Source organism: Ascidia mentula, chromosome 8 (genome assembly GCF_947561715.1).
Source record: "Ascidia mentula chromosome 8, kaAscMent1.1, whole genome shotgun sequence".
Classification (NCBI taxonomy): domain Eukaryota; kingdom Metazoa; phylum Chordata; class Ascidiacea; order Phlebobranchia; family Ascidiidae; genus Ascidia; species Ascidia mentula.
In genome coordinates, this window is record NC_138573.1 from 3,383,288 (window position 1) to 3,410,907 (window position 27,620).

The 27,620-nt window shown below is 39.3% G+C and overlaps 8 protein-coding genes across 11 annotated transcripts; 4 read left to right on the forward strand and 4 right to left on the reverse strand.

Annotated features, from left to right (window-relative positions):
- Window positions 1–396: 396 nt before the first annotated feature.
- Window positions 397–2,774, forward strand: LOC145910501 (E3 ubiquitin-protein ligase RNF8-like). 2 transcript variants are annotated; one of them, XR_014403210.1, is made up of 11 exons: window positions 397–539; window positions 696–809; window positions 884–1,036; window positions 1,153–1,307; window positions 1,367–1,445; window positions 1,504–1,584; window positions 1,803–1,901; window positions 1,962–2,108; window positions 2,181–2,358; window positions 2,476–2,604; window positions 2,661–2,774. XR_014403210.1 is itself a non-coding variant. In XM_082997642.1 (10 exons), exons 1-10 carry the CDS (start codon window positions 453–455, stop codon window positions 2,532–2,534), a joined length of 1,152 nt encoding a protein of 383 aa, XP_082853768.1. In that variant the 5' UTR covers window positions 397–452; the 3' UTR covers window positions 2,535–2,637. The 2 variants fall into 2 exon arrangements, 1 of the variants encoding a protein (XP_082853768.1); XM_082997642.1 differs by lacking the exon at window positions 2,661–2,774 and having other exon boundaries at window positions 2,476–2,637.
- LOC145910500 (malonyl-CoA-acyl carrier protein transacylase, mitochondrial-like) lies at window positions 2,644–4,229 on the reverse strand. Its single transcript, XM_082997641.1, has 2 exons — window positions 3,670–4,229; window positions 2,644–3,366 (listed from the first exon to the last, which is right to left on the reverse strand). Exons 1-2 carry the CDS (start codon window positions 4,201–4,203, stop codon window positions 2,644–2,646), a joined length of 1,257 nt encoding a protein of 418 aa, XP_082853767.1. The 5' UTR covers window positions 4,204–4,229.
- On the reverse strand, window positions 4,229–5,342 carry LOC145910502 (protein AAR2 homolog). Its single transcript, XM_082997643.1, has one exon. The coding sequence runs from the start codon at window positions 5,311–5,313 to the stop codon at window positions 4,237–4,239; it is 1,077 nt and encodes a 358-aa protein (XP_082853769.1). The 5' UTR covers window positions 5,314–5,342; the 3' UTR covers window positions 4,229–4,236.
- Window positions 5,343–6,015: 673 nt separating this feature from the next.
- Window positions 6,016–10,812, reverse strand: LOC145911357 (protein unc-93 homolog A-like). Of its 3 annotated transcripts, XM_082998677.1 has the most exons (11): window positions 10,678–10,793; window positions 10,164–10,622; window positions 9,815–9,958; window positions 9,285–9,479; window positions 8,779–9,095; window positions 8,371–8,541; window positions 7,939–8,134; window positions 7,606–7,790; window positions 7,228–7,361; window positions 6,869–6,969; window positions 6,016–6,441 (listed from the first exon to the last, which is right to left on the reverse strand). In XM_082998677.1, exons 2-11 carry the CDS (start codon window positions 10,333–10,335, stop codon window positions 6,224–6,226), a joined length of 1,833 nt encoding a protein of 610 aa, XP_082854803.1. In that variant the 5' UTR covers window positions 10,336–10,622; window positions 10,678–10,793; the 3' UTR covers window positions 6,016–6,223. The 3 variants fall into 3 exon arrangements, with proteins under 3 accessions (XP_082854803.1, XP_082854801.1, XP_082854804.1); XM_082998675.1 differs by having other exon boundaries at window positions 10,164–10,812; XM_082998678.1 differs by having other exon boundaries at window positions 7,927–8,134; window positions 10,164–10,812.
- Window positions 10,813–11,759: 947 nt separating this feature from the next.
- On the reverse strand, window positions 11,760–14,921 carry LOC145910858 (very long chain fatty acid elongase 4-like). Its single transcript, XM_082998070.1, has 6 exons — window positions 14,822–14,921; window positions 14,430–14,617; window positions 14,273–14,353; window positions 13,737–13,908; window positions 12,468–12,595; window positions 11,760–12,333 (listed from the first exon to the last, which is right to left on the reverse strand). Exons 1-6 carry the CDS (start codon window positions 14,871–14,873, stop codon window positions 12,163–12,165), a joined length of 792 nt encoding a protein of 263 aa, XP_082854196.1. The 5' UTR covers window positions 14,874–14,921; the 3' UTR covers window positions 11,760–12,162.
- Window positions 14,922–15,577: 656 nt separating this feature from the next.
- LOC145910238 (3-hydroxyacyl-CoA dehydrogenase type-2-like) lies at window positions 15,578–16,940 on the forward strand. The gene is made up of 2 exons (XM_082997293.1): window positions 15,578–16,058; window positions 16,113–16,940. The coding sequence occupies exons 1-2, from the start codon at window positions 15,689–15,691 to the stop codon at window positions 16,778–16,780; spliced, it is 1,038 nt and encodes a 345-aa protein (XP_082853419.1). The 5' UTR covers window positions 15,578–15,688; the 3' UTR covers window positions 16,781–16,940.
- A 349-nt stretch (window positions 16,941–17,289) lies between these two features.
- LOC145910239 (5-formyltetrahydrofolate cyclo-ligase-like) lies at window positions 17,290–18,284 on the forward strand. Its single transcript, XM_082997294.1, has one exon. It carries the CDS (start codon window positions 17,435–17,437, stop codon window positions 18,008–18,010), a length of 576 nt encoding a protein of 191 aa, XP_082853420.1. The 5' UTR covers window positions 17,290–17,434; the 3' UTR covers window positions 18,011–18,284.
- On the forward strand, window positions 18,283–27,158 carry LOC145910237 (small subunit processome component 20 homolog). Its single transcript, XM_082997292.1, has 4 exons — window positions 18,283–18,383; window positions 18,855–25,704; window positions 25,818–25,972; window positions 26,228–27,158. The coding sequence occupies exons 2-4, from the start codon at window positions 18,863–18,865 to the stop codon at window positions 27,148–27,150; spliced, it is 7,920 nt and encodes a 2,639-aa protein (XP_082853418.1). The 5' UTR covers window positions 18,283–18,383; window positions 18,855–18,862; the 3' UTR covers window positions 27,151–27,158.
- Window positions 27,159–27,620: the final 462 nt, after the last annotated feature.

The window sequence follows — 27,620 nt, forward strand, 5'->3', positions numbered from 1 at the left end:
ATACAGGCATATGATGCAACACAACCTACCGAATATCGGAAAACACCTCAAGGCATCGACTGCCATAGATACCCGTCTCATATAAATAAATTTCCAACAATCTTGTGACGTAACAAATCTTTGCTGCGTCATGTGAGTGAGAGAAAAAAAACGATTTGCCTATTTTTTTTAATCTTGCCTTGAAACTGCAAGACTTCCCAACGATTATGTAACGTATCATTACGTATAGAAACTCATAAACCATGGAAGATTTAGATGTGTTACTATATGATTTTGTATGTAATAAATGGATTATACAAGTTTTCATGTAAAAAACAAAACAGCAGAATAACAATATTTGACGTAAAACCACTCAGGCATACAATATATAGTTGTATTTTTCTCTCCTGGCGCGCAATGTAAACGAAAGCTGGAGGTAAAATGTCAAACGATGTTGCAATATTGTAGTAACAATGAGGAATAAAATGGCGAAGTTGCTTTATTGTGAGCGGATTGGAGCTACAAAAGATCAGTGGTTTCCAATACAAGAGGGAGATAAGGTGCGAATGCTCACGTTATCTAATAAAATTAAGCATTTTTTGCTTTCACCCTTGCACTGTTTTCTGTTTGTGTTTTGTGTGTATGAAATATAAATAAATGAATGTTCACCGTCACTCACATGTTACACACCATAAACTTTGGTCTGATTATTTCAGGTAACATTTGGACGACTGGTGTCTAACCACATTCGATTATTCTCAGAATTCATTTCTAGAGAACATGCTATTATCGAGAAAAATAATGGCCAGCTGTACATTACAGATTTAAAGGTATGTAAAACTGCCATGTCTACAGGTTCTGTCACCTAATTTTGTAAATATGTTTTTCCATTGTTATATTTTAGTCACTCAATGGTATCCATGTTAATGAAATCAAAATCAAATCAAATCTCAAACATCCACTGAAAGTTGGGGACAAAGTTGAAATTGGAAAGCCATTGGATGTTGATGAATGGAAACATTTACAAATATGTGACCGCTTTATATATGAAGTGAAGGTAGCAAAAAAAATATTTTTTTTAATAAACGTAGATTTAGAAGCTCAAACTGAATTCAAGTTTTTGAAAACTGACATGAATGTGAAAATATTGAAACTGAATAAATATTTTTTTAGGAGGAAGAAGAATCACATGTCCACTGTCGACCAGCAATGGCAAAAGTCCACAAAAGCTTGTTCTCTGTCAAACAGCATGAATCAAGAATCGCTGGTAGAAAGAGAAAACATGAGAATAGTGAAATTGTGACCACCCAACCAGAACAAGACAATATGTATGTAATCGTGAATCAGAAGTCTTAATTTTTATACAAAACATTTTTTGCACACACAGATCACTAGTGAAAGAAAACACTGGCTGTGTTAGTGAAAAGAAAACATGTGCACCTTCACACGGGTTATCCTCTAAAGAGGCAAGTAATGTTCAGAAATAGCATTAACCAAATTTTACAACATAGTGCACATTTTCAGGTTCACTTTTTTGAAAGTGATTCAACGAGCAACAACAATTCTAAAGCATTGATTCATTCAGAGGAAAAGGATCCGGACAAAGTATTCTCAGCTCATAATTTCCTGTGTTTAATATAAAATTAGGTCATTAAAAAAATTACATTATCAATGGGGTTATCTAAACTAGGGTTTATTAATTTGTTTGGTCCAAGGACAACCAGACCAATCTTCAAAAACCCGTATTTGACAATCCTTGTTTTAAATGTGACCCTTATTGACGTCCTGAAACAAACACAACTAAGAATGTCATTTTTACATAGAATGGTGAAGCCAAAACAGAACAACATTTCCACGGAAAAGAAATTGAGCTTCGTCAAGAATTGTTGAGAGAAAAAGAACTCGCAACTCAAAGAGAAAAGGTTTTAGTTTACACTTATTGCTGCATGTTCATTTTACAATGGGTATTTTTTATAAATTAGGAGGTGGTATTAGCTGCTCAAAAGCAAGGAGAAGAACAAGCAAAAAAAGATGTTGTGGTGAAATTGGAAGAAGAACTTCAGTGCATTATTTGCAGTGAACTGTTTGTAAAGTCAATCACTCTGAACTGTGGTCACACGTTTTGCAAGGTAAGCAAATGTGATTCTAAAAGTTTAAACTTTTTTAAAATAGGTGACTAGCTGTCAATTTTATGTATCTAGTTCTGCATTGATGGCTGGCTGAAAAAAAAGGACAAGGTTTGTCCATTGTGTCGAGCAGAAGTAACATCCAGAAATCATTCCCTCGTATTAGATAATTACATCAGTGTGGCCATTGCTGAAATGTCACCAGAGTTGCAAGAGAGGCGTAAGGCATTGATCCAGGAACGAGCAGATGCAGGTAGTTAATAAAACTAAATATTTTGAAAACGTAATTTTTAAAAGCCTAGCACTAGTGGCACTCACATGCATATATTTTGTTGCACACTTCATAAAATTGTACTATTGTATTGTTTAGAAACAGCTGAAAAAAACAAGCCTAAACCTGCCAAGAAACGCAAGCGTAAAAGAAGGTAGCCACAGCGCACATACACATGTTTTTTTCTGTTTGTCAAAACCCTCTTTGTGTGATGTCTGTACTCTACAGGTATTTGCCGCAATAAAGTTTATCAGACTTGTGTATCATTTATTGATTATTTACAGGCATGTAGTTCAGAAAAGCTTTATGGTTGCACCTTCTCAGGAGTCCACCAAGTTGGTGACCTGGCCCAGCATCATATATTTGCGGCATTTTCGTTTTTGGGGACCGTGCACACATTTTGTGCATTGTCTGCTCCCACAGCACTGGCATGACCACTTGCTTGGGAAGTTTGTTTTTTATGTCTTTGTCTCCACCATATGGCTTCCCAGTACAATTGCTGTAAACAATTATCAGGGGTTTTTCTATGTGCACATTTTTTACTGCCATTGACAGTTTCTTCTTTGCTGATTCCATTAAGTCAGTGTGGAAGGCACCTGAAACAGGGATAGGAAGTATTTTGCGAATTTCGAGTTCTTTCTGGTGTTTCTGAAGGTAATCTATCGCTTCAGTGTGGCCAGCAATGGTAACAGTGTTTGTGCACAAGTATGCGGACACATTGCAAGTAGGATTTTCAATCAGGCACTTTTCACTGGCATAATCCCTTGCCGCTGAACATGCACTTTTAAATCTTGTGGAAGCTTGGCCTACCGCAGTAACCATGGAACTGTTGACATTATTGCATGCCTCCTGCATTGCCTCTGCTCGTACTTTAATCAGGGCCACTGCATCTTCAAATGAAAGTGCACCAGAAAATACAAGGGCTGCGTATTCACCGACACTATACCCAGCACAGCCAACACAGTTTTCCAAAACTGCCGGATCATGTTCCTGCAAAATATGCAATTCGTTTAAGGCTTGTAATATTAACCAAAATTTGACAAAACACATATGTTAATTATGCTGACTTGGTAATTGACTGTGACTCAGCTAAACGTTATTTTTCACATAAAATTTCCAGATGTTAACTTTCAAGGCTATGACATTAACACTTAAGCAACAAGTTTACATGTTTTAAAAAACTTCACAAGCCTATATGCTTATTTAATTCACATTTTTAAGCAAACAGTATACACTTTTTGGGGCTTCCAAAACCAACAATCGACGTATCAAATGCTTCTCAAACATTGTTACCTGTAAATACTCCACTGCTGCTAGTGATGTTACCAGCAAAGCTGGTTGGCAATTTACCGTACGATCCAATTCACTTTGAGGTCCTTGCTGGCAAAGTTTGAGCAAGTCAAATTTGAGAATCTCTGAAGCACGATGAAACATTGCAGGAACATTGGGATACTGTAACAGATGATCAGCCATTCCAACATGCTGACTTCCTTGCCCAGCGAACAGAAGCATCGTTGTGGTTTCAGGGTCAATTTTAAAGCGCCTGTTTTGAGTGGTTCCTTTATTGCCTTCCAGAAGGTCTGTTAGTTTTATTTTTTCCCCATTAGAAACTGTTCTTGTGGACAACAGCACACTTTGAAATCTCTTTAGAAAATTCTTACTGATTTTTCTACCCCAAGGCATTTTTTCTAAAAACACAAAACAGATAATGAAAAGTACAGTAAAATATAACATTGGAAATATGAAGACATTTTGAACAATCCATAATTTGAGAAAAATATCAAACCCAAAACATGTGAATAATTTGATTTGTTTGTCTACATACATAAAACACAAGTGATTAACATTTTCACTCATGAATTACATTTCCACAACAACTGGTGCCCAGTCATCCGGTTCTTCGTTAAACCTCCATTTATACTTTTTTGTTAAATATTTTCGGAACTGCTTTGCTTTTGACTGAAGGTCGTCATCAAAGCAACTCACCTGAATATTGTTGAACATACGTGTAAATGTTGTGACCAAAAAGTTGTTTGAAGACACAATGTCCACAAAGAAATCTACAGGGATTTCATTGATTTGATGGTACAAAACTGTAACGAGCGATTTAAACAAGCCAACATGGGAATTTAGATCCGTTTCGCATAAGCATACAACACGAACAAGTTTCTTCCAATGCTCGAAGGCATCAAAAACTTGGCCCAAAATAAAACAGACAAAGCAAAATTGCAATTCCCCTAAAATATCATCGGACTTGCCGAATTTCGCAATCAACGTGGAAAGGACGTAGGATGAATCCATACTGTGTTGGGACATTTCAGAAGGTTTAGCACCAGGTGGATACCACTGGTCTGGTATGTGTGAAAAATGAATCACTGTGGTTGGATTCACATTTAATTTAGGAAGTCCATCCTTGTCTGTTGGGCAACTTCTTCCTGCTTCCATGTCATCCGATGATAACTCGTGAGGAAGCAGCTCTAAAACTGATCGGATCTTCTGGTCATCAGGTTGAAGTTTTTGAACCACATCTGCAGTCAGTTTATCACTCATGGAAACCCATTTCTTGAGAGTATCATACGGATAAGGTGCTAGGTTTTTATCCAAGTCTTTGAGTCTGCTTCTCATCACTGCTATCTGCTCCTCATTGCAGCTCTCCTCAATTAGATCTTCTACATCGGCACTCCACTTTTTTACAACAATTTCTTGTGACTTAAAATTGTGGAAAAATCCAGTTCTTGGTGCAGGTTGGCCTCCATATTTCGAAACAGCATTGTAAAAAACAAAGTGTACACCGGGGGGAATCATTTTCACACCCTCAAACTTTGGTCCTGTAACCCAGGAGTTCCAATCCATACCAAAGTCTGTGCCTTCCGGCACATTTTGCAATATAAGGAATGCTCCATGCTCAAATAACGTTCTTGCTGTATCCTGATTCATTTTAGAATAAAAAGGGTATAGGCTGCAAGCCTGCAACTAACAAAAAACAAGTGTTTTTATTATGTTATGGTCCTAGTGTAAAAGCTAGCACAGTGCCACTGTCAACAGCTGCACTGACCCTACAGGTAGAAACACTGCGTCTACACACCCGGTCTGCACCTCTCCTATATTATGGCTTTTTGCACAAGTATGGTCCTGATCTACGTAAGTTACCACGTTGTTGATCTACTTAATGATGTATCATTTACCGAAAACAGCCTACGTCATTACCTACCAGCTACCATTCTACCAGATTGGAAAGTTTGTTTTTTGCGCGGAAGATTTTGTTTGGGCGATCGTTAATTGCCAGGGACGATTGCAACGTTTCTTCGTATGTTAATGCTCATTAATATTGCCCGGATTATCGGTAAATTTTTGCAAAAGTGCGCGGAGGCACTACATTTTTTCCAATGGGACCATCTATGAGACTATGACAGATAGTGAAAATATCGAATTAGATACATAATCATTCACAGATGTAGGCCACATCATTCAAGAAGGATGCGAACATAATAATACAGTTAATTAATTACCTCGTACCAAGCAAACCCAAAGTTTTTAATATTTATAAAACACTACTATTACTCTGTATAAAACATAACACACGCACGTGCAATTGTGTTTATGTCGCAAAACGTCCGAAAATCGTTGTTTAAAGCGGATCACGTAAACGTTATTTTTCCAACAAATGTATTTGTATAAACTTCGGTCATTTCAATAGAAAAAAAAACTTGCAAAGCATATACAAAAATATATAACACAAAACAATACATAAAATACAAAAAATGATTGACTTCATTAGCTTCTGCGCCAATAAAAATACGGCGATCACCTTTTTTGCATCAACCATAAACGTGACTCTAATAAAACTTTACATTGGATTAACATTAGCCATATTTCGGTTTCGGACCTCTGCAAAAACGTAACAAATCATAGAAACGGCCAGCAAGCTAATCAGAATGTAGAGTTTGACGGCAAGACAGACGGTTGTGCTCAAGGAGAAGCCCACGCATAGTCCGGCGGCGCCCCAGAAGTTCCACAGACTAAAAGCAGCCGACGTATTATCCGCAAAATAGAAGGCATAAGTGCCTGAAAAACAAAAACAAATCGTCTTTACGTATTTTTGTTATTTCTAAATTGAACTTACACTTAGCCTAAACAATTAAGTAAATTAAAAGTGGAGTGGAACAACGGTGTACCACAAAACGGACGCAGTTGTTTCGCGACAGTTTTTCGCCTTTAAACAATGGTTCCTGAAACGTTTCCGCACAGCTTACGTTGTTTAAGATCGCAAATAAGCGCTGGGATATCGCCATCCCAATCATAAAATAACAGCGCTGGGATATCGCCACCCGCAATCATTACTGAAGTCTGGTTAAGCCTATACACAAAATCTCTGTCAAAGTGACTATTGTATATAGTTTTGTTCCAATATTGGGTCAGCAAAGAGGATCCAAGTGTGCACTGTACAAGCTTTTTCGAATGTGCACTCCATGATATTGTTTGGTATACTCACTGTTAATCAGAGGTTCCCACAGACCGGCGTTAAATCCGAATCCGATGGCCATGAAGTACACTGGCAACGTGTTATCAATGCTTGGAATCCAAAGGAAGTTACTGAAAGAAACAATCAACAAAATTATGTTGGGCGAAATCCCGTCGGATGTGGGAGGTAAGGAAACAAAGTGTTTGATTCTATTTCGGGATTGGCGAGTATCAAAATATCCTGTCTACGACGTCGAACCGTCGGTGCTGTTTCTACTTTAGGAAACACGGAAAACGAAAGGGACAACGGTAAACACAAAGGAAAAGATAGTATTGAAATGCAAGAATGTCGGGGTCCAGTTTTTGTGGTGGCACCAACGTATTACGAACCTTCCGTAGCAAGCAAGGTCGATTAATGACGCCAGCAGGTAGAGGGGATTTCTTCCAAACTTCGGAACAACTTTACCCAGCAAAAAAGCTGCAACCATGCTCGACGCACCAAAAAGCATCATAACAAGACCAACCTGTTTGAAAGCACCATGGAGTTATTGGTCTTAGAATTTAGTACGGTCCTATAATTATATTTTTCTCCCATTAATTTAATTACATAATATCCCGTTTCAAAAGCAATAACCTTTTCCATATCAATGATTAAGCATTTGAGAAGACCATTGTAAAAAATAGGATTTCACCAAAAATCAAGCAATGTCATCACTTTTCAAGTTTTTGGCCTTTGCGCGTATTGGCTTGTTATAGAAATTGATTTACCGATTCAACTCCCATAGTGCAGGAGACAAACGCTCGCGTAAATTCGGATAGACCGTAGGAGAGGAAGAGGCCGAAGTAGAGAGCTATCGGGGAAACAAGTATCTGTTGCATGGAAAACATTTGACGAAACAAGGCCACAAGTGTTGCAAGGATTTTTCCGCTACATTTCCGGTTCGTGGAAGAATCTGTAACAATAAGTTTAGAAAATGGGTCTTTTTCGTAAAAAAAATCCTTTATTGGCACCGTGGTATTGTCGTGCGGGGCGCTGCGCTGACCCACAGTGACAGGACTGGTTGTTTAGAATACCACTGTATTAAATACAAGGGAACGAACCGTTTAGCAAGTCTATTTCTATTCCATCTGCTCCTAAAGTCGGTCTCTGTTTCGGAATTGGATCCAGCAGGAAAAAGTGCATAGCAATAGCAATGGCATGCATGACCACGAAAACTGCCAGCAGCACTGAAACTGACATCTGGCTCTTGGCAAGATATCGGGACAACATTTCTGGAGACGCCATTTGGAAATCTGCCTGCAAAGCAAGCGTATAATGCCCAATGAATCATCTCATTACATACACTTTAATACATTTAGCCCTCCAAGCTCCTATATACACCAGCACATTTGGCAATTATCTAAAAAATGTAGGCCTAAACGAAAAAGGAACGATTTTTATGCATAGCCGAAAATATCTTAAGTTTTTTGTCAATCGAATATGTTGGTTTTTAATCTCAGAAAACCAAGCAAATACAACAATTAGTGTCTCACCACACAGTCGTTAATCCCGCAAAGCGAAAGATCCAAGGCGGTTTTATTTTTAACATCGACAGCGCCTGCATGTGACAAGTTGCCGCCAGTGACGTCCAATCCAGCTGAACCGTTGTCAGTGGCCACCACGCCAGCGAACAGGGCAACATAAGAAAGCAGATTACCGACTATCTGTTAAATAAACGTTAGAGATATAAACACGTCCCGAAGGTATAATAGCAAATTGGGGCCCACAAACATTGTTGCTTGCTTCGAAACTACAAGGGATTTCTATACAGGCAATTAAAAAGGTCTTCGCACCGACACATTTTTTTCTCCCGAAGGTACTTTTATACCTGGTCTAAAAGCGTTAATTTATCCACTTTCCGTTAGCAAATTGGCTCTTGTATAACGCTACTAATGTCATACCTGACTGGTTTTAATGACACTGAAGTATCGGCTGAAAAACATGCTGACGTAGACGTCTTTGTTCTTCCCGCCGTTTTGTTGGTTCGTATGCAATTTGCTCCATTTGTCAGTACCCATTACTGCGCCGTAAATGGTGTCGGTGGTCACCTCACCGGCTAACGGCAGAGGCTTTTGTCGGAGGTGGGGATTTTGGGACGAAATCACCGTCAATGACCAATATCGTTCCCCGTAGTACGTCACAATTACCGACATGGAGGCCCAGCAACAAGCTTCCCCAAACCCAAGTACAATAGCTCCAGGTATTAGAGTAAAGTAATCTGTACAATACAATTAAAATACGGCTTCATACGAACAAAAGAATTGTACATATTGATATGTATAATTATTATAGGCAGCAGCCGCACCATAAAAATACGTTTAAATTAAACCAATGTGCAATAGAACTTTACCCAAACAAGCTAAATGTAACTGCAGTAAAAAAACAGCAATAAAAAAGATGTTTTTACTTGGATAGAAGTTTGCAACGCAGTAAATGACGTAGGTCACTTCGCTAACGACCATGGAGTTCTTTGGGCCAAGGTACTCGATAGCTAGTGGTGTAAGCAGAAGGGCCCACACGAGAGATGAAACGTAACCTATTGCCAAGCCGGTCGTGCCCAGGCCATCACGTATATTCAGGCTGCTCTGCAAGTTGATCAGACCTGCAAAGATGCAAAAAGAGTGATTATGTTGGAAAAACGAAAACTTCAAGAATGTACACAACAATGTTTAGTGTTGTGTTACTTGCAAACAATCTTGTAGCACCAATACGTTGCAATTTGAAGACAAAATTGGAAAAGGAAGTCGATGTGGTAATCAAGGCAAAGATAGTCTGTTGCAATAATGCGTTTGATGGGTAATCGACTGCAATGGTATACGATTTCGCCCAAGATTACGGACTCCAAACTCTTCGCTTGTGTTGTTTATTTAAAACCACAACGTGGTGTATGTCTAGCGTTTGTGGTGCTTTCATGGTCTTGATACCCTTGTCGCTTACCGTAATATGCTGAAATATTGAAAAATAAACCGATTGATGCTATGTATAGCATTTTTTTAATCCGATACTTTTCTTTTTTATGCATGTTTGTTTGCATTCCGACTGGATGTACATTTGACTGTGGCGTCAAGTCGAAGGAAATGCCTGTATAAAATTACATTTGTTATTTCAGTTCCATAAACCAATAAGTATGGTGAACATAACATAACAGGGATAACGGTTTATTGCTTAGACATGAATTACCCCCAAAAAATTGTAATTAAACGAAATAAAATTGCAAGAAATTTGCTGATTTTGGAGGCATTGCGCGTTATATCAGCACTGCGCCTTATATAACTTATTTACTTACTTTCATCAGTGCTTACTGACTCCGAATGCGAACTTCTAAACATATTGTCGAAGGGATACTCAAAAAAATCTAACTTACTTCCTAACGAAATAACAGCAATAAAACACAAATACACGGAATGAATCGCCGCTGTAGTGACTATTGTATAGTGTTGCTCCAATATTGGATACATTTAATTGAATATTTAAGTTTCTTCTTTATCTAACAATACCGAACGCTTCATGACTTCATCATCTCGCTGCTTACACGTTCGTTATCTGATATTGTCATTGACTTTTGATCTATAAAAAAGTCAAACTAAATCTTTTGCGACTGACAGGCAACAGCAGTTGGTGAAATATTCTTTGTGGCGTCGCCAGCTTGGCTTCCAGACTTATGAGCCATGAAAAAGATCTCTTCGCTATTTTGTTTTAGCGTCATCGTGGCCAATGTTACGTCAATGTAACAGGCTCGAACATCCTGTAGAAATTCCGCGTGTACAAAAATAAAGACGAATCTGTATCATAATAAAAACCTCATGTCGCGACAACCTAAACATCAACTACGTTGTTTTCCTTGAACGCCGAACTAAAACATCGAAGGATGCGTCCAATCGAGTTTGTTGTAAACAATGTGTTTTCTTTATCTTTACGCTCCCGGAAAGGAGCCAACTCCAGTAAGCGATGAAGGGAAATGGTTTGAAATAGCGGTGAAGCGCAACCGATAAACCTCCGCAGACGTATCAGTTGTTTGGGTTTCCTTATTAGTCACACCGGTTGGATTGTCGGTGTCCATCGGTGGGATTGCTTTACCCTTTGTCGACGAGATGGGCAACACGTCAAGCAGAAGGTGGGTATCATTGGGAGTGCTGAATGAATTGATACATTACCCCAACGTTAAACATCACCAACTAATAGATGACGCAGGAGGTCTTTTTGCTCGGTTTCTCATGTCGGCCAGTAGTTTGAGAAAAGCACTGATCAACTTACGTGTTCAACCTGTTTTGCGCATTCGTTGCCTACTCAGATTAGTAACTCATTCTCAGGTTACAAAGCATCAAACAAAGCACGGCCTTAGTTTAGGTTTTTCCCTGATCAATAGCACCCTTGTGCAACAACATGCGGATTTCAACGTGTGCCATCAGGTTAAAGGTGGCAGCAATTTCAACTAACTTTTTTTTGTGCTTTCTCAAAATCGTAAAGTCGTTTAAAATTATATTTTCTATAGTTTCTTACAAGGGAGGATGCAGAAGTTTGCTTTCCATATTTGGACAATTCCCAAGTGTAGGTTTCATTCAGGCAAACACATATAGTTTAGCGATGGGTGTCACTCCGTGCTGATATATATCAACTGTATAATATACATTAGAATTTACTGATTTTACTGAGGTTGATAAATCGGATTTAAGTTTGGTCGTATTCCTAAACACTACCTGGTAGCACGAAACTGTGGTGGCGCCTACACAGATTAACATGAAATAATTTGGACATTGTTTTTGTCTATCTCGTGTGTTCACACTTCAAACCTTCACGTTTGTGTTGATTTCTTAAACAAGAAATAGACGACAACTCGTTGTTATTTCAAGACTGTCTTTCTTAGAGCAATTTCGATACGCCAATTACAATAAGTTACGTAGTGAACCTTTAATTTGCAACAAATGTTTGTAAAGTATATGCTTTGTGGGAGATTTTGAAATAAATTAGAACGCATAAAAAACATAACATTTTTGCGATAAGAGCTTTAAAAACGTAAACTGTTTTTCACAAATAAATTTTACAGAATCATAACTTATAGGCATAGGTTTTGCCGCAATGTGCATAGCATGAAAGTTACTTCGACTAAACAAGAATTGCAAAGAAAACAATTTTGGCCGAGACATACAAATTGCAGAGCAATACAAAAACGAAACTGAAACAGAACACCTTCTAGTAAAACCACACCGGTACTCAGAACAACGAGCAACACAAAGAGTTTCATGAACACATTTGCAACAATTGATATACCACTATGTTGTTTCCAACTACTCCCTTTTTTGACGTTTTCTATTGAGGTAGGATTGAATATAGAAGTTTGCAAACAGAACAATAAGGAATATCATGTAGGCCATCACAATAATATTTAGCCATTGTGGAAAATCACAGCCAACATATAAGCTGTACGAACAATGCAGAAAGATGGCCAGAAACTGGATCTGTTCGGAAAACAAAAACAGTTTGCTAAAAATGCAGATTAGTAAAGACACGAGACTTTTTTTCTCGAAGATTACGTTTCCAATAGTAGCATTATAGCTAGGTTACCTGTAGAAAAATTAAACAAAAAACTTACCAGCTGGAGTTTAGTGAGGTATTTTTTCCACCACAGGTACTGCCTTATTTGTGGACCCAAGCAGGACAAGCCATAATATGTGTACATAATAATATGTACAAATGAGTTCACCAAACCAATGAAGAAAGCTGCAAACAAAAAACTTGTTATATAGGAATGAAATCTGTTTGATACCTGAAAGCTTGTTGAAGAAAGAAAATACAGGGCAAATTGTTACGGGCAAATCCGGTTGGTCGCATCGCTAATACACCATGCTTTTTCTTGCAATTAACTGAAATTCAATACAAACAAATTAGCCAATGCAATAGTGCAAATAATACAGACGTTTCGTTGCAATAAGTAAAAATAGGGGAGAAGAAGCGCAATTGTTGAGATTAGAAGCCGAACAGCAAATTGCAGATTTTTACTTATCGCCACTTCACCGTATACCATTTGTCGGCTCGCCTGTATTTTACATTGAAAATTAATGTAGCACAGTAATCGAAACGTATGTATCATGAAATTCTCGACTATTGCATTGGTTATTTTGTTTGTATTGAAGATTTACAAAACCGTCAGTTCTGTTCCAAACCGGAAAATGTGACGATCCGGAATCAGTAAACACACAAAACCATGCTTAAATAACGTTGTTGTGGCGGTCACTGAGATAAAAGAGATGTTACCGAGACATGTTTGGCTCTTAGGAGATGATACAGATAGTTGCCGAAAACGCATTCTTTAAAACGAGTTGCGAAATTCGCTTATTCCAGGCAATAATTCCGCAATGCAGACAAGTGATCATAGTGCAGTTTACAAGACCTTTGTACCGCGTGCTTAACTGAAAACCTATGTTGTTTTCAACAAACGCGGTATGTCAATATAAGCATACGTAACGAATATTAGTGGTTGTTTCCAGTAATAACATTGTATCTTGTTACGTAACTTCTGCTTCCATGTTTTACGAGAAAAAATGGGCTGTACCTATATCATGATAAGGCCAACATTTCTACCAATCAGACAAATCGTTTACACCCTAAATCTGAACAATTAACCGGATTTAGGCATTAGACGTTATGCAACCAACCTAGGCATATTCTCAACAAGTGATAGGCTACGGTTTGGGGGTTTATGATTATAAAAAAACGGACATTGCGAATAACCGGATTCGCCTGTACTCAGTTATGTACAAAGTATTGTTTACAAAAGCAACACAAATACTACAGTGCTTGCCGGATTGCAATATAAGTTTATTACAGATAAATTTCTGAAAGGAAAAAAAACATTTCTTACATTGGCCACCAGCAACATATTTAACTCCCAGCCACCAATTAATCAGCATAGTAGAGTGATGAAAAATGTGCAGAAAAGAAACTTGGTTAAATTTCTTTCGCAGCACAAAGAAAACAGTATCCAGAAGCTCAATGTATTTGGAAAAAAAGTACCACCAGCAAACGTTTGCCATCTAAAAAGCAGTTCTCACTAACTACTGCATGCTTGCTCTATTGCAGGGCTTCTCAACTGGGGGTCCACGCTATTTTGAAAAAAAAATATTTTCTTTACAGATAAATATCAATGTGAGGGTGCTTTACCAAAATAGCATGCACTGCATTTGTCCTGCCCACATTTTAATGTAAGAATCACATCACCCTAAAGAGGCTCCATTTTAATATATTGTGTGTTTTTCGCCTTCCTAAATAAAAGTTTTGGCCTCTGGGAATCCACAGACCGAAATAAGTTGAGAAACCCTGCTCCTTTAATATATAAGCTTTATGACACTATTTCAGTGAAGCCAAAGAGCATGCAAGTCCTTTATTTGTATGGTTTACCCTCATTGCTAGTGGTGTTGTTGAGTAGTCAACTGGTTGGCACAATAGACTATATCCAGCAAGATAGCTTGACATGAAAAACTAAAAAAAAACACAAGTAAAACTGAATACAATCCTACTTTGATGTTGTTTTATTATACCCACTATGTGTATATACCTCAAAAGTCATATATGCCGACAAAGCCACCAACGAAAAGTTGTAAATGATTAAAACACCACGAAGCTCCAGACGAGGAATATTTTTCATCAGTGTTTGTGACTTTACACAGAAAATTGTATAAACCACCAGTATGCACAGTGGGGGCCAAGGGCTCTGGACAAGAAACCAATGCTTGGTCCTGACATCTGAAAAAAGACAAACAAAATAGTTTTCAGATTAACTTTTATTGTAGCAAATCGTGTAAAGCAAGCCAAATGAAATAAAGCAACAAAAGTTTTTTTTTAGCATCACATTCCAACCTCAAATTTCAATACAAAAAAAGAAATAATAAAAATTTAGTTTTAATATTGCACAAGAAGAACTTGGACTTGTAATAATAAATAAAATACCTGCATTTTCTTCAATAGCAGTATGGTACAATGCTTTAAGTTCATCGAACATGCCTGTATTTAAAAATCTGCATAAAATAGCACAAAACTATGTACACCTAAAAACGACAACAAAAGTTACATTTCTGAAATGATTAAAAATTCATTTTATATAGAAACAGCAACTGCCAAAAAGCATACATTAGTTAGGACACAGCAACGTGGCACCACAACCCAATCAATCACGTTTGTTTATCAAGTGCAAACGCCATCCGGCGTTGTAAACCGCCACAGCTTTCAAACAACATCCTCTCGTATTACATACGTATTGCTACAGTATACTTTGGTGAGCAAATACGATTAAATTTTACACATGGAGTTCTAACGTGTTGTAGGCGAATTATGAACTAAAAAAGAGTTGTTTTGAAAGCATTAACATAAATTTAAACGAGATTACAGTTCTGTTTTTTTCTCGTTATTCTAATATCCGACAAAAGTACGGGAAATTCCCCAAAGTTTATTTTGTGGTATTTGCAAAAACGTAGCGAGTGGTTGAAGACGCTATAAATGAGTCTTTCAACGAAAAGTTGGGCGCTTTACAACATGGTCGTTATTGTAATGTTATCCTTATTATAAATCTAGATCAGTCTTGCGTTTATTGTAAGTGTGTTTGGCCGACTTATTGTTCGTTTTTATTGCTCAGTGGCGCTACTAAGTGGATGAAGTAAAATAACGTGTCTCCACTTACTGCCGTTCACACAGCAATCTTCTTATGAGAGCACGTGGATTTGTTTTTAATTGTGAAAATACTGGCAAGCTTGATGAATATTACTGGTACGCAAAGGCTACTACGAATTATTTGCATCTAGTACATTGGAAAATAACGTGATGAGAGGTCTCGTTGCTCTGGTTACCGGCGCTGCTGGATCGCTTGGAAAGGCAACTGTAGAAACACTTCTGGCTAATGGAATGAAAGTTGTAGCATTTGACAAACGCCCATTCCTTCAAAGCGAAAAGTTCGCACCAGACATATTTAGAAACATTAGTTTAACAAGTGCCATTGCCGATTTTAACAGAATAAGAGTGGATTCAAAGAAATTCGGGAAAACCTCCTCCTCGGCCTCAAGTTTCGATGATGTATTTGAATCAGATTTTTTTTCCAACTCAAAAAAGAGTAGTTTTTATGATGAAATTGAAGTTGGTCGTGAAAGATTTGTGGATTCCTCAACTCAGACACCTTTAAATAACAATAACCCTGGTGACAAATTTCAACACAATGAAACAAAACAAGACAATGCAAGTGATACTGAAGAAGATCTCAGTGATGACAAAAAGCCATTTTTTGAAGGCCAAGACCATTTGAACTGTGTTGAAATAATAGGGGATGTCACGTCGCCAGATGATGTAAGTGAAGCAATTGAAGCGGCAGTTGATGAATGGAACCAACTAAACGTTGTAGTCAACTGTGCAGGGCTCACAAGCACCGTGTTGATATACAATAAAACATCTGATCATGTAGTTGATTTGAATTTATGTAAAGGTATGATCGATGCCAATACCAAAGGGACATTTAATGTGAATCGTCTTGCTTCCAAAGTGATGGCAAACAATGACCCAGAATCCCCATGTGGTCGTGGTGTGATCATAAACACTTCCACAAGTTATTTATCTGATAAAGGTGGTAGTCACTTTGCATCATCATGTGGTGCAATTGATGGAATGACTCTTCCCATGTGCAGAGACCTTGCAGGACTTGGAATAAGAGTTGTGACCATTGCCCCTGGTTTGTTTGAATCTCGTTTAATTTCAAACAAACCACCAGAGGATGTGATTCAGTACTTGGGTCAGGTTAATGTTTTTCCAAATAGGCTTGGTAGGGCTGAAGAGTATTCTCATCTGGTGACTTCAATTATTAATAATCAAATGTTAAATGGAGTGACAATTAAAATTGATGCTGGATTAAGATTCCCTTTTGATTGATGCCATTTATGATTTTGATGTACCTGCCATTACAACACCAGCTTAAAAATTGCTACAGGATAATATTTTTAAAGAAAAAAGTTACTCTGTGTATTTTATAGGAAATAACTTTTGTTTTTGATGTGCAACAAAATGTCATTTTTTGTAATTGTTGCTTTAGGTTTTGCAACAGCTAGGGTTAAGGTGTTAGTGTGATGCTATTGTTCTGTCCAACATGTGGTAACCTGCTGACAGTGGAAGAGGGTAGCAGATGTTGTCGATTTGCCTGTCCCACATGTCCCTACATATACAACATTACTAAAAAGATTAGCAGCAAAAGGTATCCCAAGTTAAAAGCAGTGGATGATGTTTTGGGAGGTTCTGCAGCTTGGGAAAATGTGGATTCAACAGAGGAAACTTGTCCGAAATGTGAACACCCAAGAGCATATTTCATGCAAATTCAGACTCGGTCTGCTGATGAGCCAATGACAATATTCTACAAATGCTGCAGTATTCCTTGTGGCCATCGTTGGAGAGAATGAAAGTTTCTCAGTAATGACAATAAGTTATTGTTGCATTTTGATACTATTTGATTTTTCTTACTACATGAAAACATTGTTTTTTTTGTAAAGGTTGTTGAAAATTTGTTGTAGTTACTAGATACTAGTTGTAAAGATGCAAGCAGCAAAGCAAGCTCTACGAAAGCAAATAAAAATGAAACTCAATGCAATGTCGGACCTGGAACGGACATCACAAACAAGCAACATAGTCAAACAACTTGTACAACACAAAAAGTTTAAGGAGAGCAAGAAAATTTCTGTGTACCTAAGTATGAAAAATGAGGTACAAACTGATGAGATTCTGTCCAATGCTTTGGAACAGGGTAAAAAAGTTTTCATACCCAAATACGTGGGAAGTAATATGGACATGGTCCGATTATCATCTATGCAAGATTACAACTCATTGCCAGAAACCAAGTGGAAGATTAAGCAGCCACCAGATGATGATAATTCAAGAGAAAATGCCCTAGATGATGGGGGCCTTGACCTAATTGTTGTTCCTGGTGTTGCGTTTACAGTGAGAGGCGACAGAATGGGACATGGAAAAGGATATTATGACACCTACATTGCCAAGGCCAGCAAAATAAAAAACCCTTACCTTATTGGGTTGGCCTATTCTGTGCAAATGTGTGATTCAATTCCAGTATCTGAACATGATAAAACACTCGATGAAATTCTAACTGACATTTAGGAAATGTTATTTGCTGTGTTTTGTTGATCTGGCTTGATTACTTTGAATTTTGAGTAGTGTTATACGTGTTGAGCATATGAGGTTGCTTTTGCTAGATAATGAATTTCATACACACTGAGCTTGTATGGTTGAATTATTTTTAACACCTTTATTTGAGACCAAAATTTTATGTGGTATATCAAGATTTGCAACTAGCTCTTTTGTTGTGTATACATTTGATTGAATGGATTTTATGGTGAATTAATATATGTATTGTGTATTATTGTATTTTCAGGGCTATCTGTTGTAAAAGTATATATTATAATTCCACCTGTAACGGCATTCAAGAAAGCTTGGGAATCCTAACGACAAACAGTAATCCAGGAATTGCCAGGTGTAAAATCATGTGTACATGTTTATTATGTTTGGCATGTATCATGCTGCAATGTGTGCAAAATTTTTCTTGTGTCACAACCTAATTCATCTTTTAAATGTGTAAACAACATAATTTTTTATTCCTTATTATACGAGGCAGGATTGGCTGTGGTGAATACACACTTTACTCGAATTACGAACAAAATCACCCAGGGTGCTTCACTTCCAATCACATATATGCTGTAACCTAATGAATCCACAAGCAGAGCAAATAAAATGGCTAAGTTTGTTGAACCAATCCAATAACTTTGCATTGAATTTGGTATTTCAACAAAAACTAACTTGCATATTTGTGGAACATTGGTTGGTAATTGTATTATAAGGTTCTGAGCCAGTTATACCTGAACACTCTTACATTTTCAATTTTTTTGGTTGACAGATGCATAAGAATTTGAAATAGGAAAGTATATATTCAACACTATTTTTTCAGATACAAAGATGCCCAAATCAGCTCCCCCAAAGCACAAAGACAAGAACAAATACCGTTTCAAAACATTTTCGGAAAGGCTTGCTCTGGTTAATATTGATGCTGTTCACCACATAAAGCATGTACAGGTCAAAGAAGAGGATTCCAAGGATTTCTCAAATTTCGCTGAATGCCTGGAAAAATGGAGAGACCTTGATCTATCGGTTCACTTTTCAAAATTTAAAAAAGATGTTGTTGGCAAATGCAAGAACTACAAACTTGTTATTCATTATGCGGAAGATTTGAACCAGGCACTTCAGCGCCACCTTGAGGTTGAAGAGAGCCTTGCTTTGCCTTCCCTTTTGGAATTAACTGTTGCTTTATGCAAAGATTTAAGTACGGATTTTTACCCACATTTTCACAAGTATTTCGGTATTCTCACCACTTTGCTACACACCCAAGATGTGGAAAAGCTGGAGGTAATTTTTTCAGCCTTGACAAGTCTGTTCCGGCACCAGTGGAGGTGTATGATCCATGATATGGAACCTTTGTTGAATATGTATGCTAAATTGGTGACAAGTGAACAACCAGATCATATTGGTGCTTTTGCGGCAGAAAGCATTTCTTTTTTACTTCGCAAAACCAGGGACCAGCAATTTGTGGTTGATAAACTTTTTAAAATGGCCCAGGAAAATGAAACAGCAAGTACCACTGTTGCTCGAATTGTGTTTAACGTTGTCAAAAATGCACAACACCAATTTCACCCTGGCATCAAGGAATATTTGCCAAAAATTCTTCTCGTTTTAAAGTCTCGACAAAATGCACACAATGAAATGTTAACCATTGTCTCTGCTGTAAAGTTAATGGGAGAATTCACTACAAGGGAGCATGGAGCACCGGTGTGGAAAATACTTTTTACTGAACTGACTAAAAACTCTCAAGGAATGCAAGATACACCATATGTTGTTTGCATGTTGAAACTGTTAACCACATGGTGTGAAGTTCGAAAGGGTGGGAGGCTTTTGGAACACAATGACTTGCATCAATATTTATGTTGTTGCTTTAAAAATATGCAAACGCATGTAGAAAACAGTACAGAACTGCAAAATACGATATGTGAATTGCTTTCCACAGTTCTGTGTGGCAGCAATACTGGACTGAAAATATCAGAGAAGCACAACATTTTACAGCTTTTCGGCACTGCTCAAATTCCTTGTTCTGTGTCCTGTTCAATGTGGAGGGTAGTTTGTGGAGCAGAGGACTTTGATACATTTGGAAAAAACTCTTTTCTTAAGTTCTGCCAAACAAACCTACAAGAAAGCAACAACAAAAATGAGGTTTTAAGTCTACTAGTAGAATTTGTTTGCTCAAGGCAAGAACTGCCCTTGACCATTAACGATTTGGAACATTATGTGCCAGTACGTCTTGACTTTTCTGTTGTTTCTCGGGAAAGGACTGAAGATCCCCCTGTCAAAGTAATTGCAGAAATAATTAAAACAACACCAGACCCTAAAATGTTGTGGTGTGCCATTTTAGCTCTTCAGCACATTCAGCCTGAAAAGTTAGTCAAAGAGTTGCTGCATGTTTTCTTGTCATTACTTGGTGATTGTCAAAATGAAAGGTCACTAGCAGTCATTGCCATTGCAACACAAGCTTTGTATTGCTCCAAGAAGCTTGCTTCTTTTTCTGCATGTCACCAGCCCATTATTGGACTCCTTGAACAATGGCCAAGTAGTAGGCATTCACTTTTTGCAGTTAGCTTGTTGATTGATGAGGAAAAAAGTTTGTGCAGATTGCTGACAAGTAGAATGAAACGGTCTCTGGTAGAAAACGTCTCATCCTTTTCGTCACCTGTCCGGTTAATTTCATTGCAAATCCTAAACCAACTGAACACCTCACATGCAATCGAGCATTGCATAAAAACAGAGTTAATTACAGCATCCATTCAAGACATCCGAGACAAGCTTTTGTTTGTAAGAAAGTTGATAATTCACCAGGAAAGTGCAATCGGCCAAGAAACTAAGGAAATTATTGTCCGTTTCTTGCTTGCCAACTTCAGCATTAACTTTGCACCACTCTGGACTGGGCTGCAGGAAGTCATTTGTTCACAAGCATCAGAAGACAGAAACGACATTTTCTGGAGTGTGTTTTTGGAAATTCTATCACAAGCTTCCTTTGATGCTGAGATTAGTCAATGGTGGAGAGTTGACATGGGATTGGAGACCAAAGCAAGTCCTGATAATGTTTTTGAAGAGTATCTTCAAGGTGAATCCAAGGACAGTGGTGCTATTATTAACACTCGAATCGATTGTTTCAATTTCCGACTGCAAATGTGGAAAACATTGTCAATGCTTCCAAACTTTCACATAGCGGAATCAAACAACAAAGTCCTGGTCAATTTGTTATTTCAATTTTTAGAAGAGGAGTATTACTTGGTTGACAAAAATCATTCACCTTTGCAGAATTTAAAGTCACAAAATCTTGTACAAGACGAAAAAGTACACAGAAGAAAAGACGGTGTGAAAATGTTGGAAGCTATGTTGACCGTATTTGGAAAGTTTACAAATGTAAAGAGTGCAATACGCAGTGAGGAACTACAAGAGTTGTATGGAGAATTTTTAATGCATGCTGACACTGAAGTACAAAATGTTGCTTTACAATGTGTGTTCACATGTGAAAGCAAACAAATGCAGAAATATAAAGAACAGTTCACAGGATTTTTTGAAGTGAAAAAGTTTCGCGACACACTAGCTGACTTCGACTTGGATTCAATAAAAAGTAATGACCGTAAGTTTGTAATTTCAGTTTTGCTGAGGTTTCTTTATGGCCGTCTTAAGTCTAAGACAGGTTCTTCAACTGGCATGAAGTCTGCACCTGTGGCTGGCAGGGCGATAATTGTCCGATTTCTCTGTAATTTGACCGAAGAGGAGGTTTGTACATTTGTTGACCTGGTCATTGCTCCTTTTCGCAAAACATTTGATTTTGGTGTTGGCGTGTGCAGGGCAATTGAGTTGACTCAAGTTAACACACCAGAGTCTTTAGAATGTGTTCCTCTGTCAAAGCAGCAGGGAGTTTTGTCAACAGTCAAAATTGTCATTGAAAAATTGAGACACAAGCTCACCCCTGATTATTATTCTCTAGTGTTGAAGTTACTTCTATGTTCGGTAGCTTCGCAAAACTGCTTGCTGGACTGCAGAGATAACCTCAATACAATAGATAGAAAGTTTATTTCCCAAATTAAGTCTCTAAAAAAAGCTGCAATTGAGTGTGTCATTGCCATTTTGGACTCCTGGCCGTCGGATACTTTGCTTTCTGCTACTGAAATTGATGCCATTTTTAAAGTTCTTGTTATACCAGACCTAGAAAGGCAGATCCATGAAAACTCTGGATCTCCAACAATGCTTTTGAAGTTATTCAATATGTTTTCCCTGCATGTAAATTACAGACCTTGGTTCTTGAAATCTTGTGAAGGTTCAAATTCACCGATTGTTATGTGTAAGATTGTCGACATTTTAACTTTTCCGAAAACCAGCTCAGAAGTGGCCTCATTCATCCTGGACATATTTATGAACCTCCTAGTGGATCCAAGTGATGAGGAAACAACTTTTTCAATGAAAGATGCTGTGTCTTCTGCCGGAAATCTTAGCATGGATTGTGATGAAACTTCTGCACATGACATGGGATTGGCAATTTTAAAACCCCACCTTAATTCCATTATATCCTACTTCATGCACAAGTTAAAAGGTGGCAGAAGAGATGCTTCCCTTCAGCCGAAATATCTTGAGTTGCTATCGGAAATCAGCGAAGTTGCGACTGATGAAATTCTTCTTTCCGATCTCAGCCAAGTCATTCTTACCCACGTGATCGCAGTATCGTCCAAAACCCGCTCAAATCCAGAAAAAATCCTGGTACCTGCTCTCAAGGTGCTCTCTACTGTCGCCAGCGATCCCTCGTTAGCGGCAAAACTGTCCAAGCTCTTTTCTAAAATAAACGATCGCGAGTCCAGGTTACTTTTGGTCAAAGTCTTTTGTCGGCTGAGCGACCGAGACCCGAGACTTAAATGGACAGCTGACGTAGTAAGGCGCCTTAACCAATGGGATAAAAGACGCATTGAAGAAATTGACTTCGACAGTCGCCTCACCGCATTCCAGGACATTACAGCCAAACTGAAAAGTGAGGAATGCATGGAGTTGTTTGCAAACCGCTGCCTGCTGCTCCTTCCCATTCTCCACACTTGCATGCATACTTTACTTCACTTCTACGCCGACATCTCGTTACGTGAAAGCGTGTCTCGAGTTTTGGAACTGCTGGTGGACAAAGTTAAACAACTGTCTGTCGACGGCTCTGAGAGCTTCGCATCGGTTTACCAGACCGTGGTCAAGGAGATGGTATTGCCGACCATCCAGAGTGGCTTGCGGTCGTTGGATGAAGGCTGCCGACACGAGTCGATATATTTGCTGTCTAAAGTCGTTCGATCATTTCCTGATGAATCGTTGGTGAAAAATATGACCAACCTTTCGAACTGGAATGACCCGGAAGACGATTTCTATGAAAACATCCGTCATATTCAATGGCACAGACGAGCGAGAGCTTTCCGGCGCATGGCAAAATATGTTTCCCGAATAGCATTGAAAACCGACCAAGAAGAATCGATGAAAGTCGATAAAAACAATGAACCAACTGTAGATCGCCTGATACCGTGTTCTGTAGCCAGTAGATTTTTGTTACCCATCGCAGTACAAACCTTGTACTCCACAGATTTCAGTAAACATGTACATTTAAAAGAAGCCTGTCTAGAAGCTGTTAAGAGCTGCTGTTCGGTAATGGCGTGGCCGCAGTTCAAAAGATTTCTACTGCAGAGCGTATGGGATATCGACAAACACAAGCAAGGTCTGGGCGTTGTTTGCAGCACGCTTGAAGTCTTTCCATTCGATTTGACGAAATCCACTTCCAAATTATCTAACGGAAACAAATTGGACAACTTTGTAGTGAAATTCCCGGAAATTAAAGACAAGAAAGAAGTTGAAAGTGATGAGGAGCCAATGGAAATCGGTCCAGAAGAAGTTGGTGATAGCGCCCCTGCGTCACAAACGGATGGAATTCTTGATGACGTCATTAAACACGTGATCCCAAGGCTGCGGAACATATTAAATCGCAAGGAGTCGGACGAGGACCAGCATAAGCTGAGCACAGCCAAGGCGGACATTGACAAGTGCAAGAGAAAAATACCTCTAGCTCTGGCGATTGTATCGGTTTTACGAAAACTTCCAGAATCAACTCTCAAGGCTCAACTTCCAGGAGTCGTGCTGAAGGTGGTCGGCTTCTTGCGGCATAAACTGCATGAGGTTCGACTACTGGCTACCTCCACTATGGTGAAGGTCGTCGGTTCACTCAAACTTTCTTACTTGACTTTGGTGCTCCGTGAAATGAAGAGTGGATTGAGCAAAGGTTACCAGAAGCACGTCCTCGTCAGCGCAGTTTACGCCGTCGTCATTTCCCTCGGATCCCGAGTGGAAGTCGGAGGTCTTGACTTTTGCATTCCTCAGCTTTTGGAAATTCTGAACGAGGACTTGTTCGGAGCAACCGCAGCTGAGAAGAAAGTGGAAAAGCTGCAGTCGAAAATTCCCGAGGCCAGGGGCAGGAGCAAGGCTTACGCAGCGTACAAGATTCTTGCCACTGTTGTGGGGCGGGCTTCGATTATGTCGCTCATCGAGCCTATCAAAACTCGGCTGGAAGACACGAGGAACCACTCGGTAAAGAAGATTGCCAGAGATGTTTTTGTGGATATCAGCCTCGGTCTGCTTGAAAACAAGTCCCTGACCGCGCACGACTTTCTTGCTTTGGTGTATGGGATTTTGTGCGAAAAGATCCCAGGTCTGTTTGCGGAGGAATCGGTGAAGCCAAAGAAGAAGATCGAATCAACGCTGCAACCTCTTTCACTCATCCTTGCCCAGGAGCCTGCTCGTTACGGCACAAAAGCTCCTGCAAAGACGGTCAAGACCAATATGCATTTATTGGTGGAGTTCAGTCAGCAACTGCTTCATTTGACAATTAAACGCCAAATCGTCTCCCTGACCGACCAAAGCCATCTTGAAATGTTGGACCAGTTTGTGGACAAGCTGAAAAACAGTCTGAAGTCGAGTCACCAACAAACCGTGGTCGACGCAATCCGATGCTTAACAAGATTATTTCGTACTAACCTTCCATCCATGAACCAATACAGAGGCGAAATTACTAACAGTTTGTTTAAGATTTTACGCGACCAGACTAAAGGCGCAAGCAATCAGGAAATGTCCGCTGTTACATTCAAAAGCCTCTGCGTCCTTTGTTCAACCGACCATGCCGTGGCAATTAATGAAACCCAGTTGAAAATTCTTCTTACATACGCAGAGGAGGACCTGTACAACACACAGAGACAAAGCCATGCTTTTGACCTCGTTAAATCCATCCTAAAACGCGGTCTTCAGGGTCCAGAGGTGGTGGAGGTGATTGACAAAGTGCGGAAGATCGCTATCCAGTCGCACACATCTTCCGCCAGAGCTCAGGCCAGAAGTTTGTACCTTCATTTTGTGGTCAACTACCCGCTCTCTCCGAAACAACTCGACGGCCACATCGAGTTTGTACTCGCCCAACTCACGTACGAGTTCGAGGAAGGCCGCATGTCGACGCTAGAGATGCTTTCAACTATCGTCACCACCTTTCCAATGCGAATTGTGTCGAGTCACGCTGGCATCATCTTCGTCCCATCAGCCGCGATGCTGATTAATGATGACTCAGCGAAGTGCAGGAAAATGGCTGCCGGCGTGGTGAAGTTTCTGCTTGAGAGGTTGGATGTCGACAACAGAAACCAACTGTTCAGTTTTGTGTTGCATTGGTAAGTTATTGTGTAATTGATTTTAAAGCAAATATCGCGTTTACAACTAAGCGTGTCTCGTTTGAATTGAAATCGTCAATTTACTAAATTCATTTTTGCTTTCGTTCCGACAGGTATGATTCGGAAGACACCAAACAGCGACGTCTTGCGGCCATGCTCGTTTCGATTTTCTCCGAGGTTTTGCAAACCGCGTTCCAAAGACACGTGCCTGGTGTGTTTTCTCTCATCCACAAAAGCATTGAAACTGAAAGTTCCACTGAATCGGAAGGTAGTGGTTAAAAACCAATTACGTAAATTCTTGCTCTTCTGGCAGCAATGTAAACTTAGGTTGCGTCCAGTTATACTCTCTGTCGTGGTGTTGTATAGGCCTCGAAAAAAGTTTGTGTAAGCTGCGACTTGCATCAAAAGTGACACTTTTTAAGCATTCAATACTTATTTATACACAGCCACTGTTTTTCTGGCAAGTTTTGCGTCTATACACCCTGTCTGCAGCTCTCATTAATTATTTTTTGTTTTGTAACAGATGACAACGTAAAAACCCGCGACCACAACCTTTTCTTTCATCTTTCCGCTTTTCTTGCGATCTTACGTCACTGTGAGGTCATCACCTCCAAGGATGTGAGACAAAATCTCGAGTCGATACTCGGTCAGGTGACTGAACTACTCGGGTACCCGCACGATTGGGTGCGTTTGGTCTGTTGCCAGATATTGGGATGCGTTTTTGCTCAATTCAGCCCAGACGAATTCGCCGAAGTTTGCCGGAATTCGGTGCCGTATTTCCGGCAGGACATGGAAACAAAGCTCGGCGATTTGTGTCATCGGTTGCACTTGCAGCTAAAAGCGGACGACTTTTCAGGACAACTAGCCGAGCAAGTGGTGAAGAACTTACTGTTTCTGCTCCGGGTGCTGGACTGCTTTGAGAAAACCCGGTCCGAAGAAAAAGTTCACCCGACCATTCTGAAACTCATCAAACAGTTAATTGTTATTTCGAAGTTCGAGCAGTCGGATAAGCCAAAAGAAACTTCAAAGCGAACTGCGGTGTTGAAGCTTTGCGCTGCGTTGTGCGTGAACTTGCCACAGCCTGAACGAGTGTTAAAGCTAATACTAGAGCCAATTTACCGAGGCATAAATGCCAGCGCTACCCACGGATCCAACGAAATTGAAGCGGTCACCGCGTTACGAACTTTGGCGACCCAAGTTCTAGATGTGGTGAAAAAGAAAGTTGAGTCCGAAGTTTTCAGCAAGACGTACATGACGGTGACCAGGAAAATCACGCACAAACAGCGAGAAAGAAAGCGCGAGAAGGCCGTGCAACTGGTTGCCGATCCTCGAAAGGCCGCCGCGTTCAAACTGCGCAAGCACGAGCGGACAAAAATGCAGAGAAAAAGAAAGATTGCGAACATGAGGCCAGAGTACGGACTGGCAGCCAAAATGAAAAGATCGTAATTTATTTGGCCGGGAATAAATGTCGCTTCCAATGTGTTCTGCTGAAACTTTGTTTTGTTATTATTAGCAGGGTATAGTCTAGGACTATGCCTGGCAGCAACAGAGAGCAATATGAAGAGGTTACTCAGGGCCTTAGATCACTTTGGAAAAGTTTCAAATAAAAAAACATATTTTCGCTACGAAAATGACAGAACACGAGGAGGTTCGCCTAAATTATTAATTGGACGCGTTTTTAATCGCGATAAAGGAAGCACGCGGTTTGGAAGAGGGAAAACGTGCGCCTTGTTTGCTTGAGCGGTTCCGAGACCCAAAAAAGCAGATGGTTGACTTCTTGTACTTAAGGTATTCCATTATTTATATTTCGCCGTGTTGCCTGGAAACCGTCAGATTGGACCTACACCTTTTTGAGATCCACTTGGCGCTGATGAAATATAGCGGTCATTCTCTACGGAAGAAGTAGAAAATCTTAT

What these genes read in the sequence shown, in the direction of transcription:
- LOC145910501 (XM_082997642.1), top strand. Translation starts at nt 453, where the DNA reads ATGAGGAATAAAATGGCGAAGTTGCTTTATTGTGAGCGGATTGGAGCT. An exon ending in ACGGGTTATCCTCTAAAGAG is followed by an intron (nt 1,446 to 1,503) that starts GCAAGTAATGTT and finishes GCACATTTTCAG; the next exon opens with GTTCACTTTTTTGAAAGTGA. An exon ending in CCAGGAACGAGCAGATGCAG is followed by an intron (nt 2,359 to 2,475) that starts GTAGTTAATAAA and finishes TGTATTGTTTAG; the next exon opens with AAACAGCTGAAAAAAACAAG.
- LOC145910500 (XM_082997641.1), bottom strand. Translation starts at nt 4,203, where the DNA reads ATGTATGTAGACAAACAAATCAAATTATTCACATGTTTTGGGTTTGAT. An exon ending in CAGCAGTGGAGTATTTACAG is followed by an intron (nt 3,367 to 3,669) that starts GTAACAATGTTT and finishes CATATTTTGCAG; the next exon opens with GAACATGATCCGGCAGTTTT.
- LOC145910502 (XM_082997643.1), bottom strand. Translation starts at nt 5,313, where the DNA reads ATGAATCAGGATACAGCAAGAACGTTATTTGAGCATGGAGCATTCCTT.
- LOC145911357 (XM_082998678.1), bottom strand. Translation starts at nt 10,335, where the DNA reads ATGTATCCAATATTGGAGCAACACTATACAATAGTCACTACAGCGGCG. An exon ending in GCGGGATTAACGACTGTGTG is followed by an intron (nt 8,135 to 8,370) that starts GTGAGACACTAA and finishes CTTGCTTTGCAG; the next exon opens with GCAGATTTCCAAATGGCGTC. An exon ending in GCACTATGGGAGTTGAATCG is followed by an intron (nt 7,362 to 7,605) that starts GTAAATCAATTT and finishes GCTTTCAAACAG; the next exon opens with GTTGGTCTTGTTATGATGCT.
- LOC145910858 (XM_082998070.1), bottom strand. Translation starts at nt 14,873, where the DNA reads ATGTTCGATGAACTTAAAGCATTGTACCATACTGCTATTGAAGAAAAT. An exon ending in CGGCATATATGACTTTTGAG is followed by an intron (nt 14,354 to 14,429) that starts GTATATACACAT and finishes GTTTTTTTTTAG; the next exon opens with TTTTTCATGTCAAGCTATCT. An exon ending in CAACACCACTAGCAATGAGG is followed by an intron (nt 13,909 to 14,272) that starts GTAAACCATACA and finishes ACTGCTTTTTAG; the next exon opens with ATGGCAAACGTTTGCTGGTG.
- LOC145910238 (XM_082997293.1), top strand. Translation starts at nt 15,689, where the DNA reads ATGAGAGGTCTCGTTGCTCTGGTTACCGGCGCTGCTGGATCGCTTGGA. An exon ending in TTTAAATAACAATAACCCTG is followed by an intron (nt 16,059 to 16,112) that starts GTGACAAATTTC and finishes GTGATACTGAAG; the next exon opens with AAGATCTCAGTGATGACAAA.
- LOC145910239 (XM_082997294.1), top strand. Translation starts at nt 17,435, where the DNA reads ATGCAAGCAGCAAAGCAAGCTCTACGAAAGCAAATAAAAATGAAACTC.
- LOC145910237 (XM_082997292.1), top strand. Translation starts at nt 18,863, where the DNA reads ATGCCCAAATCAGCTCCCCCAAAGCACAAAGACAAGAACAAATACCGT. An exon ending in TTCAGTTTTGTGTTGCATTG is followed by an intron (nt 25,705 to 25,817) that starts GTAAGTTATTGT and finishes TCGTTCCGACAG; the next exon opens with GTATGATTCGGAAGACACCA. An exon ending in AAGTTCCACTGAATCGGAAG is followed by an intron (nt 25,973 to 26,227) that starts GTAGTGGTTAAA and finishes GTTTTGTAACAG; the next exon opens with ATGACAACGTAAAAACCCGC.